The sequence below is a fragment of the Leuresthes tenuis genome, unplaced genomic scaffold (genome assembly GCF_036924035.1).
Source record: "Leuresthes tenuis unplaced genomic scaffold, fLeuTen1.0.hap1 SCAF_9, whole genome shotgun sequence".
NCBI lineage: Eukaryota > Metazoa > Chordata > Actinopteri > Atheriniformes > Atherinopsidae > Leuresthes > Leuresthes tenuis.
This window is the reverse complement of record NW_027325363.1, coordinates 24,081,892-24,094,665: the sequence shown is the minus strand read 5'-3', so window position 1 is coordinate 24,094,665 and position 12,774 is coordinate 24,081,892. Positions and strand designations below refer to the sequence as shown.

The 12,774-nt window shown below is 44.0% G+C and overlaps 1 protein-coding gene across 1 annotated transcript; it reads left to right on the top strand.

Moving 5' to 3' along the window:
* The first annotated feature begins 637 nt into the window (after positions 1-637).
* On the top strand, positions 638-12,524 carry gap43 (growth associated protein 43). Its single transcript, XM_072392916.1, has 3 exons — positions 638-927; positions 7,457-8,114; positions 11,251-12,524. Exons 1-3 carry the CDS (start codon positions 898-900, stop codon positions 11,328-11,330), a joined length of 768 nt encoding a protein of 255 aa, XP_072249017.1. The 5' UTR covers positions 638-897; the 3' UTR covers positions 11,331-12,524.
* Positions 12,525-12,774: the final 250 nt, after the last annotated feature.

The window sequence follows — 12,774 nt, the reverse complement described above, 5'->3', positions numbered from 1 at the left end:
CAGGGGGAGAGGGAAGGGGTGGAGGTTTGGTGGTGTGGGTGACGTGTCCTAAAAGCACAAAGTGTGTATGTGGTGCTCATCACTGCTCTCTTTCACACGTCTCTCCTGGCAAGAGCTGCTCCCGGCTGCGCCAGGAAACATGCGTTTGGCACCGGCGTGGTAATTTGGACTCTGAGCTCACAGGCGTATAATATGAGACCCAGAGAGTCTTCCCACCTTGAGAGGGAGCCTGAGCAAGCAGAGGCCACTTTTCTTTGGGAGCCACAAAAAAGTGCTCCCTATATGTATGGAAGGGGAGGAAAGAAGACTGTGGGGTTTGCGGCAGTGTTGAGAGAAACTAAAATGAAGCACATTATAAATAAATTGTCATGGCAATAACCGGATGGAGGCATCCAGCCAGTTATTAAGGGGCAGCCTTTTTTTAGGGTGGGGCCGCAGCTTTAGCTGGAGCCACGCTGAAAGGGAGGAGGAGGAGGAAGGCGAGAAGATGTAGAAGAGAGGAGTGCTGATCTAAAAGAGATGGTGTGTGTGTGTGTGTGTTGGGGGTTCATCACTATGAGCGAGAAGACGAAAAGGAGGAGGGAAGAAAGGAGGAGAGATAGATGGAGGGAGCGAGGGAGGGAGGGGTTTAAAGGGTGGGCTTGTAGTCATTGTCAGGCAGCGAGTAAGAGAGAGTTGCGCCCAGCCAGACCGAGTGAAGAGCGTGTGTGTGCTAACTGGGATGAGTAAATGTGCCGGGCGGCTTAGCTGTTGATACAGCCAGAGAGAGAGAGACCGAGTGAGTGTGCACGAAAGCGAGAGGGTGCGCGCGCGAGAGAGAGGGTGAGAGAGAAGAAGTGAAAGGGAGGAAAAAAGGGAAGAAAGAAGCACAGACGAGAAAGGGAGGATACTACAACTATGCTGTGCTGCATAAGAAGAACCAAACCGGTAAACTGCTCTGTTTTGCTTTCTCACTACATTCAGACCTTTTTTTCTCATGACAAAACGATTAATCCCAAACTCTGAACTTTGTGACTGCTGCCTTGTAGTCAGATTAGGGGAGAGCTTGATGGGAGATTAGAGGAAATGTTGGTGTGATTTGCTTTGACTCTGGGCCTTGCTTGTCTTCATAGAAATCTATCCACAAAGCCCAGACACGCCTAGTTAATGTGATTATCCCGCATGAATGGATGTTGCCACAATGCCTCTCAGACCTCACACTGCACTTGTGGAAAGGCACGAGACTGTAACTCAATCCTGGGCAGCTGGCTCTCTTATTGATTAAGCACTTGGAGAAAAAAAAAGTGAAATATTATTGATAGGCACTTGATAGGGTTGAAATACTCCTTGGTTTATTCAGGTGCTCTCCTGAACTCATTGTTAATCATGCCATGAAATAATTGGACCAAACTATAGTGCTCTCCTCTTAATTGGTGCCTTAGCATCTATTGTAAATGTGTTACCTTGAGCGGTGATGGGTGGCACAGTGAAGAAAATTTCCACAGTGAAGAAAAAAAAAAAGGGTGGGGTACGGATTTAGTGAGCAGCACCATCATGTCAGTGGCCTTGTGGGAATAGAATGGGAATAAATGAGCATAAATGGATTATCATAGCCCTCCAGCTTTACAAGTGGATGCTGTCAGTGGAGGGTTGGATGAAGTGTGTGCTCATTTAAAGGGTGTGAAAAGGGTGCTGTTGGGTACTTAATAATAACCAGTGTCCAGTCTCAGTGGTAGAGAGTAATAAAAAAAGGAAGGTGTTGCATAGAGAAGGAGATATCATTCAGTTTTTACGGCTATCTTAGTGGTTCTGATGTAATCAGGGCCAGGTTCCCGCTGCTATCTCGAGCTGATTAGGATTTTATCAGACACATAACATGCTGGATTCCGATGGCACTTGATTGCTTTTTAAATGTCAGCCTGGGTGAGTCATATTAGCTCTGGCAAGAAGGAGAACGTGAAAGGAAGCAAGGCTTGGCAGTTGGAAGTCATGCAGGATGGAGGGAGAGAAGCAGGCAGGCGGAGAGGAGGCAACGGGCAGCAGGGTGGAGCGTGACTGCTGAGGTGAATGGGGGCAAAGACGTGAGATCACGGAGAGGGAGCGGGAAAACAGAGGTGAAATAAAGATTGAGACGGAGGAGGGAGTCCGCATGTATGGGGGGAGTTGGGGAGAGGCAGAGATGCTGCAAAGCAGAAAGGAAGAAAAAAAAGGGGTGGCTGCATCTGGCATGAAATGAGGCGGTGACAAACCTAGGGGGTGATGGTTGGATCAGGTGAGCAGGCGCAAAAGTGAGAGCCATCAGAGAGTGAGGAAACATGGAGGGATAGAAGCCGGCATGCTGCACACTGCGGCCATGTGGGTGAGGCGCTGGCTTTTCACGCGGAGCGCTGTCGCTGCCTCGAGTGTACACACCTCAACCCAGAGGGAAAATATCCTCCCGGCCCACAAGCACCCATCCTCATTCTGCTTTTGCGCATAGATAAACCCAGACCGACTTTGTAGTATTCACGGATGGATGAGTAAAGAGCGTGGCTTTCTGCTTTACAGCATAGTAATGCTGCTGTAGGTCTCGTCTCTGTGGAGTGTAAAGTGTTGTTGCAACATCTTCACTTTATAGGAGTGGCTCCTGGCACCAAATTTAAATGTCCTCTGTAACCCCATCCTCTTTATCTTTTCCCTGGCTTGTGCTTGCCTCAGCACTTTGCAAAATATCACAGAGAAGTTCCACTTTTAAGTCCAGGCCCTTCTTAAATTCAGGTTTTCCTCCACCACCTCCCTTATCAAACCCAGCCCCCAGCTCTTCTACAACTCTATCCCAACTCCATCTGTACTCCTCATCTTAGCAGTGGGAGCCTTCACCTATTGCCATGCCTTCATTTTATAATATTTCTCATCCAAACTCTAATTTCCGTTACCTGGAAGATTATTTCTTCTTACTCTGTGGCTCACCATGCACCCAAAGCTCTTTCCTCTTAGCTTGACTTTAGCCAAGGCACACATTCCAGGTTCCTGCATCCACCAGCCCCCACCCCAACCCATTCCCCCTTTTCCTTTAGCATCTTTCCCTTCTCCTCTCTCATCCTTATCCCCGACCCCTATGAGATCAGTGGCGATTGCAGAGCCTTTGTTCAGGCGGAGAGCCTGTGTAATTGAATTAAAGGCTGCTTCAGAGGATGTAATGGGGCTGGCATATGGCTGTTATTAGTGGCTGCGGAGCATCTTTTCCCTGGCCGTCGTAAAAAAAAAAAAAGGAACAAGCAGCTCGTCCTTTCACATCACTCAATCAATTCACCGTCAAAGGAGAGGAAGGGGTAGAGAAGTAGATGGCGAGTGGGGGCTGTGGCAGCCGCCACCTGAGCCCCCCTCTTCTCATCTGCAGGAGATAGCCGGCTAAAAGGGTGTGGTGCTCCGCTGTGGCTGTGTGCATACGTTTCAGAGAGAGAGAGGGAGAGAGAGAGAGAGAATGAGTGGGTGGCAGTTTGCTCACTGAGAAAAAGAGTGAAAGACATAGAGAATGGAGATATTGAGCAGTTGCAGACTGCAGCCTTTGCTCCTTGGAGTCTGGGTGGTTCTTGGAGAAAAGTAGGCAGATATTAAAATCCTAGAGTTTTTCAGGAGAGAAGTGTGAGTGCAAGAAGGGCAGGTACCACCTGCAGCGAGACGACAATGACCTGTGGTAATGTGACAAATGTTTGACGAGTTCATTTGCTTTAAACAAGCCAGTGGGTTATATATTTTTATTTCAATATAGCCTACACGAATCTTTCAAAATCACACTCGCAAGTGACTTACGATTAAATAAATCGGTGGCAGCACCTGTTGGTTTTGAAATGAAAGAGCCTCTGCAAAGCTATGCTGTTTAACGCCGTCGTTATAAACGCAAATAAGACCTTTATTATCTCCACCCCCTCTCGCTGCCGGCATTTGATTGGAGTCTGGGCGGAGCGGCAAGGTGAAAGGAGCATGAATTAATTAGAATGATAATTTTAAATAAACCTAACACGATTATATGCAGGTATTTTGCATTCGCCTAAGATGTGTGTCTGTGGTAATTCAGACAGCATCCACCTCACTGCTCCACTGTGTGTCCCCCCCCCCCCCCCCCCCCATTCCCCTCCTCCTAAAACAAGTCCCTAATGATACTCTCGGTGAGGCAGTGGGAAGGTAGTGGATTGTCACTGTTTGTCACCATTGGGGGGTGGGGATTTGTGTGTGTGCGTGTGTGTGTGTGGTTATGGGTATAACGGTAAAGCCATTGACTCTGGGGTGTGGTTCTCACGACAGCCGATGCCCACCCAAGGACAGAGGCGGGCATGGAGATAGTTGGAGAATTAGAGAGACTGCAGCTGATAGACGAGGCTGTAACAGACTCATCCAGCCATCAGACGATGTGCCAAACGCACCTTACCCCCGGCATAACAGACAAAACAAGCAGAGGGGGTGGCCCTCTTGCATTCAGGTGAACTGTGTGCCATTGCACATTGAGCTTCGACAAGAAGATGGCAGTCATCACTGGTCACCAACAAAGCAAAGATTCCAATTTTTTGTGTTAAAATAAAAACGTTTATGCAGTGTAGCAACTAGAATGGCTGTGTAGGAACAAAAAGAAACAAACTGCAGGCTAATTATTATAGAAAGTAGGCTAATTTAATGAACCTGATAATGTAAATATATCGCCTAGCTGCAAATGGATTGTTTAAACAGGCGTGTGAAGACTTAAAAAGAGTGTATCTTGTGGTGCGCTGTATCTTCGGGTTGCGTTGCTGTATTTATGAATGGAAATGTGTGGCGCGCAGACAGCGAGTGGAACAGAGCCCGCAGGGTAGCTACGTGACCAGGGTTCAACTATGAAGGCTTCAAGAGGCAGTTCGTGAAGCAGCGAGAGTTACTTTCTCTGTTTCGATAACAGGGGATTCTGATATGTAGTAGCCAATAGATGCCAGCCATTAATCACTGGTAATCAGTTTGGTATGAAAGGTATGTCAGACTGCATAACGAACATCACAGCACTTTTGAAGGGTGTCGCGCGGAGTCATTCAAATGATGATGTCACACCTGTGATGTCGCTTCTTTTCTCCATACACTGACATGAGATAATTTGGCCACTCTGCTGATATTTGATTACATTTCCACTCATACACATTCTCATTCCTAAAGTAAATGACATCCCCTCTGTTCCAGACAGTAATGATGTCATACCCCCATATTCTCAAACACCCTCATCAATCGCGTCCTCCGCCTGCCTGACTCACTGAATGCAGCCAGTAAGTAATTCTGTTTAACGTTAAGTGCTTGGGTCAAATTTTTGGCAATTGTAAGCACCCATGAGATCAGACTAATAAAAGCCCAATAAGTCACTGGAGGCTGGAATATATTTCTAAGAGGAGAGGGTGGGGCTTGAGCGCTTTGTCTGTCTCCAAGCTGCCCTGTCTAATAGGAGGAATCTTGCTTAAGTTTATTTTCTCAATTAATTACTGGCAAATATTTTCACTCCACGTTTGAAGTGTAAAACACTACATTTGAGCATCAGCAGTAAGCTGTTGATAATCTGCCATCCCTCCCCCAACCAGCAGTGTCTTTTTCTTTTCCTTTTAATATTGCATTGGACAAAATTGCTTGAGGAGGGTGGTGTATAATAAGAAGTGCCGGAGGGCCTGGGGCAGGATTTACACTCTCAACCCAGTGGGAATTAAGGTGGAAGAGGCAAATATGAGCAGAGTGACTGCACCTTGGCCTCGCTGGTTCAATATTGCGCTGACACGGTGACCCTGAAGAAGGCATGTTGGGTTTGGGCCTCTGGCTCTTAAATCACGCCTGGCTGGTGTGATTTCTCACTCAGACAGCTGTCCAATTTCAACCTTATATCAGATAGAGTGACACAAACAGAAAATATCAGGAGAAAGAAGTAGTGGGTGTCATGTTGTGGAAACCATTTCCACTCTACAGCGCTGACTTTAAACAACACGCTGCTGGCCAATGACACAAACTGCTAACATTAACGCACAAACATACATATTACCCCGTTGAACTCCCCTCCCCTTACCACACCCCGCCGGCTACATTGCAACCGCTCCTTAGCTATGCCGATTGCTTTGCCCTGATTTATGAATTCCTGCTGGCCCACTCCCATGAGGGGTCAGGTGCACTGCCAATCACGGTGACATATAGTCTTTCATAGAACCAACCAGCAGACAGGTCCGTGATGAGTTAGCACTCTGGTTGTCAAGGTAACCTTTGATGATTGGGAGGGGGATGGCAGTGAATGCTGAGGAGACTAGCTGACAGCTTGTTCATTAGCAGCCAGACATGGATCTTCCACTGTACTCTGACTGAGGCTAGAGATGGGCTCATAATTTGCACCTCTGCTTTTGCCGTTTAAATTTTTTATTTTTTATTAGGAGAAAATGCATTGAACACTAATGGATTCTGTGGGGAGGTTTTAAGTTGCATTTAAGCTTAGTTATATTCTAAATCTATTTCAGTGCCATTATCAAGGGGACAATATTAGCCTTATGCCCGGACTGAATAACTGCAATGAAGACCCAGTCGTTTGTCTTGCCTGAAATCTCTGAGTGTATTTGATTCATTCTGTGGAGACAATCAGAGACACATCCTTTATTTTCACAACTCACAATGACAGTAAATCTCCTCTTTCTGTCACATAAAATGATATTTTAGATGAATGCTTCCAGCAGCAAGCGTCATGCTCCTGGCAAAGCTGTGATACCTGAGAGAGCAAAAACACTCAAACCCGTTTAGTTTATTCATTTTTCGTCGCATTAAATTTGGGGAAAAAACTATGCTGCACAGGCTGCACGCTGCTTGACATTTTGTGTTGCTTCATTGTGCTTGCTCACATTCATTTAAGGCACACCTTTAGTGTAAGTCTTTTTATCACTTCACCTAAGAAGCATATATTTAATTTGTTTTATGAATACTTTTTTTTGTTATTTTCAATGTATTGATTCATTTTGTTGTGCCACTTTCAGTGCTCATCATTCATTCCTTTATTTGATTTGATTTCTTTTCATTAGATTTATATGACTCATAACACAACCCACTATTTGATGGACAGCTATGGATCCGGTTGCCAAAGGTAATATCATTGAATCCCTTTCAGCATTAAACTGTGATCTGTCCTATTCCTCTCCTTTTTCCTCATCCACTTACACGCCCTGAACTCCTCTCTGAACATGTCCTGAAACTCTAACCCAACCATTTCCAGCCTCTAATCCTCCCACTGTGGCTACAAATACAGTTTATAAGTAAACATTTTTACACTTTCCTGACTTCTGACCTGTAAGTTCATTACATTTGTGCAGTATGTAATGAATAAATGTATGCCAGCATGATGTCATCGGATGATCATCCTCAATGAACCATCAAAGAGGAGAAACACTTAGCAAGTTTTCAGTACAATCTGACCTATATCATTGCTTTCAGCTGTTAACCTGCTGTATTGTCTGTTGCCCACCAGGTGGAGAAGAATGAGGAGGCAGACCAGAAGATTGAACAGGATGGCACCACCAACAAACCTGAGGACAAGGCCCACAAGGCTGCCACCAAAATACAAGCTAGCTTCCGAGGACACATAACTCGGAAAAAGATGAAAGATGGAGAGGAAGAGAAGGAAGGCGACAGCCCTGCTGCTGCAGATGAGGCAACGGAGGGAGGAGAGGAGACAAAGAAAGTGGAGGGAGAAGAGGCACCTGCCAAGCAGGAGGAAGCTGCAGGAGAGGAGGCCAAGAAGAAGGAGGAGGAGGAGACAAACCAAGCCAAAAGCCCAGCGGCGGACAAGCCAGCTAACTCTCCGGCAGCTGCTGCTGCCTCTCCTGCAGGCGCAGCCACGTCTCCCGTAGCGGCAGCCCCAGCTGCTGCCTCTCCTGCGGCCGCCACAGCACCCTCCGAACCTCAGAAAGAGGAATCAAAGGTGGATGAGAAAACCGAGGAGAAGCCCAAAGAGGTGGAGGCACCAGTGGCAGCAGCCAAGAGTCCCACCACAGCCACAGCTGAGGAGAAGAAAGAAGAAGAGAAGAGTGAAGAAAAGAAGGAGGAGGCCAGACAAGCCGACGTGCCTGCTGCTGTCAGTCCGACAGCTGAGAAGGAGGAGCCTAACCAAACAAAAGATAAACAAGGTATACAGATTACAGATGAGCTCCGTTCAGATGAGAACAAGCACGTTCTCAGGATCTCTGAATCACATACTTAGGCGTGCATATGTTTGTGAGGTCAGTAGGTTCAGAGACAAAAATAATTCCAGTCACTTCCAACAATCAAAAAGCTATTTCTCCCTGTAAATGTCTAATAAAGAAGAGTTGGTGAGCCTTCACAAAGTCTGCTTGGCAGGCACCACAGGACATAACTGCTTGATGTGTGTTTGGGTTTTAAAGATCTTTGGCAGTGCTCCACCATTTACTGGTTAACACAGAGACTCAGCTCAATATTACATTAGACTTGTATCACAGCCTCTGCCTCTGATGGAAACTACTGATGAGGAAGAAATTAACACAGAAATGCGGGCGTAGAAATGAGGAGTAGTGCGTGTGAATGCTGCACACCACAGTGTGATAGTGTTATCTTGGGAATGATCAGATTTATTGTTAAGAAGCAGCACTGTGTCGTTTGCCTAATGAGAAAGCAGCATAATACAAGAAGTTAAGGTAAGGTTGATGAACATCTCAAATGGCTTCCTATGACTTTGAGAATAGCAGAACTAACACAATCGCCTTCTATTATCATTTCTTCAAAGTGAAACACAAATAGTGGTGGAGATGTATGACTCCATAAAAACCTTTCTCACAAATCACAGCATGTCAAACATATGATAATAGTGCGAACTTCCCATATCAGCTAATAAATTCCAAAACAAAGCACAATTTAACTTTCAGTTTACATGTAACTGAGAAGAAACACAATGTGATACAGGATATTCTTGACATGAACTTGTATATCTGGTCCAAGGACTCTCAGACTGGGTCAGACAGGTGGTTAATGGAGCATGCTCAGTGTAGAGCTGGTTGGGGTGTGAGGTGGGAAACACACACAGCAACAAGAGAACTACACAGAAACTAGGTCACCTAGGCAGCACTGTCTCCCTGTTGTCATAGTTACCACCTCAATGGGATAGCTGGCCTGCATGGAGCGGAGTGGGTATAACAGGTGCTCTGATTTAAATGAATGATTAATGATCCTTACTGGTCAGGATCCACACTGAGGAAGTCTGCCATAAGCAAACACTACCTCACAAAGAACTGCTAATTAAGAGTCCACCGCAGTATACTATTATAAGCACAAGAACACCAGGTTCTCTGGATCCAGAAGGATAGCATTTACATTACTGGGATATGCCACCACAATAAAAAACCAACAGCTAACAACAAATGTCATCTCAAGGCAGATATAGTCCAATTCAAGCTAATTATAGCCCAAATCATTGTAATCCAATTATAACCCAATTAGATGTAATTCATTTAATCTAAATGAGTCCAATTAATAAAATGCTGATTCATAAAAAGTTGCCTACCGAAGGAAACTAATAGATTGTGCTGAATCTTCTCTTTGATTCAATCCCCTGCCCTGAGCAGGAGTGAGGCAACGGTGAAGAAACACAGAACGCAGAACCAGACTCAGAAAGGACAGCCATCTGTTTCAACCAGTTTGGGGTTGAGAGTCATTTGTGATTATAGGTATAAGCACTGAATTTTTCATCGTGCGATTTCTTAAAAACAGGCTTGAAATACCTCAGGCAAGCATAAAAACCAGATTTCGGATTTTTCCAGATTTTGGCCAATTGCTCTTTTTGACCAACGTCTGGGACCTCTGTGTTACCCTGATTTAGGACTCCAACCAACAAACTGAGCTCAGGGATGCAGTTCCAATGGGAGTCAAAAGGACGCGTTGAATGCTATCTGCATAGCAGTGAAAATTCATTTTGTCCTTATGGATGATGTTCTGTTAATATTTGAAAGCTAACGAGCACCTCACTCATGATATTCTAATATTTGATGTTAATTCTGTGTGTTGAGAAGCTTTGAATTCGGGAGAGAAAAATCGTAGCATGAGGATCGAGTGGAAACAAAGTTCTGATCTCATAATGTATGATCACATCTTATATTCTGGTGGATGGAATATTATGTTGCCATCCACAATCTTCACCAGCATGTCAGTCAGTAACAAAACTGGAGTGGATGAACTGGAACTGATGTTAGAGCAAAAGAAGTTGACGGGCTTTTGCTCGGTAAATTGGATGAAATTGTGTTTCCTTGACACAGTGGCTGCGTAGAGGGACATTCTCAAATCTTTCACAGTAGCTAACAAGCCAATTACCTCTTACCTGGAAGATCTGCTATGACTCACGCTGTCTTAGGTCACACACACTCGCACATTAGTGCTGGCACTAACACAGACATGACTGCCCCCCCCCCCCCCCCCCCCCCCCCCACTCCACCCCCTCTGTCTCCAATGCAATGATGTCATTCCAAGATGGGTTTTTTTTCCTATTAAAAGAGTATGAGATCATCTGGGTGTGACATCACCTCAATGAGAGCACTTGAATAAAAGGATTGGTCTGAGACGATAAAAATCCAGAAATGCACGATAAAGTAAATTATAAGTTCTGTTTTTTTAAACAATTTTGTATGATAAAACAATTCATTGTAATCTTGGCAACGCGAGGCTCTGTGGTGTATTAATGGTCCTCATTAAGTAGTTCCCACCTCTATGTAAGCCACTGCTGGATGTTATTATAGTGCAGCACACTGTGGACATCACACAGTATGAGATGTGACAGGCCAAGAAACTGCTGTTAGCATATTGTGCAATGGTTTGATGAGCCCAATAAGAGCTCTTTGTGTCTTTATTATCAATGCTAGATTTCGGACATTAGACTGCATTTTTAGAACGATGTGGCCCCGTGTGTTAGTGGAGACGACATCAGGCAGACTATGAGGAATTACAACACTTTTTCTGGGTATTCTTTCAGTGTTTTATGTTTGTCTTTTTTAATACTCAGAGGATTATATATGAAATGAAATATTCAAAATATAAAAAAACAGCAGATATATGAAATGTCAAAAAAATGTTTGATATCTCAAAAGCCCACTTTGTAGGGCTCTATAGTTCCATCTTAAGAATATAAACCCCAGGTCTTAAATTTCTTCTTTTCTCTTCTCTTCCAAACCATGATTCTGTTTTGTCACACCCCCTTACATTTGATTTTTCTTTCCTTGATTCCCATTTGTTCTCTGCCTTTCCTTCCTCCCTTCAACACAGATGCTGCAGAGGAGTCTAAAGCGGAAGAGGCCGCTCCAGCAGATGGGGCAGCGGAGGCCACCGAGTCCAAGGATGACTAAGGCAATGTCCAACCCCATGAAAGCAGAATTAAGAATATCAAGAATAACACAAAATCTAAAAAGGTTGCTCTTTTTGCCTTCCCATTGAGAAGGCTGTCCGTTTCTATTTGTTTGTCATTTTTTGTGTGGCAATGATTTTCTCATGTTGGGGGAGTTTCCAGCGTGAAGTTTTTTGGCTCAAGCTAATACTACGAGGAGGGGATGTTGGTGAGGATGTTGATGATGAAATGATTGTTACTCTGATGATGATGACGGGACGGAAGACTTCATTTGGTATATCTTCACTATTTAATGTATGTGAATCATATGATGTAGTGGCTGCTCCCAACTGGATGCTCACACGTTTGAAATGCATTGCCAATGCATCGTACTTTATTTGCATTGCAATGCACTTTCTCTGAACACACGTTGCAAATGAAATCCGTTCTGCAAATGCACGCACAAAAACAAGCAGGTTTTAAAATGCAACTCCAGTTTTCAACACGGTACAAGTGTATTGAGAACACAGCAAATAAAAAATGCACTGACACATCAGATGGATAACAGAATGTATACTTAAATGTGTGACATATCCAGTTGGGCAGTTTTATCCTGAATCCATAAACAACATATAAGACAAGACTATTACTCTCCTTATTCTGCTTGAGTCACTCAAGCTTGGTTTACACCCCTTTTACAAACTGTCTACTTTTACAGCAAAGGACCTGTTGCAAATTTAAATCATATAATAAACTATAGAAATTAACTATAGTATTAATGTAACTGACTCTTACATATAGCGATTTGTGTTCTGTCAAGCAAACGTGAGAACAGTAGCATGAACCATCGAACCTGATGCATGATGGGAACTCTCCCTATGAGAGGAACTTCTTCGCAGTCACAGAAACTTAAGAGGTGTGGCGGCTTCTTTTTGATGTCTTCAGTGTTGTTATGACAGTTTATATGAATTGGGAAAAATACTCTTACACTGATGTTACAGGAAAAAAAAACAAACAAAAAAATAAAAAATGAAAAAAAAACCTTAAAAGAAAAATCAAACAAGTGAGCAGAGAAAAAAATCTTTTTCCTATGTTCCAGTGAGTGCAATGTCCAGTTTCAACCTTATCGAGGAGTTCAAACTTGTGAGAAAAAATATGACAAAAATAAAAATGGTTTCCATGTCTGTTTTCAAAAATAAAGCAAATGTGCCAATTACCACCATAAATTGTGGAGTTTGTTTAAAGCTGACTTGAAATGGGCTGTCACTTCAGAGGGAGGGTGGCATTTAGTTGCTTTAGTCATACAGAACTGTCCAGTAGGCTATAGATAGGTTCCTTGCTTATAAACATCATTAGTTGAATGCGGACCCAAGGGGCGCAAAACCACAGCTGACAGTTAGAATTTCTTTAATATACATAGCTTGTCATCACTTGTAAATTATTATGTACTTAGTGATGAAATAACT

Excerpts from the sequence above, each read along its gene's own strand:
- gap43 (XM_072392916.1), top strand. The coding sequence starts at position 898 with ATGCTGTGCTGCATAAGAAGAACCAAACCG. Across the intron at positions 928-7,456 it reads GCATAAGAAGAACCAAACCG|GTGGAGAAGAATGAGGAGGC; the intron begins GTAAACTGCTCT and ends GTTGCCCACCAG. Across the intron at positions 8,115-11,250 it reads CCAAACAAAAGATAAACAAG|ATGCTGCAGAGGAGTCTAAA; the intron begins GTATACAGATTA and ends CCTTCAACACAG.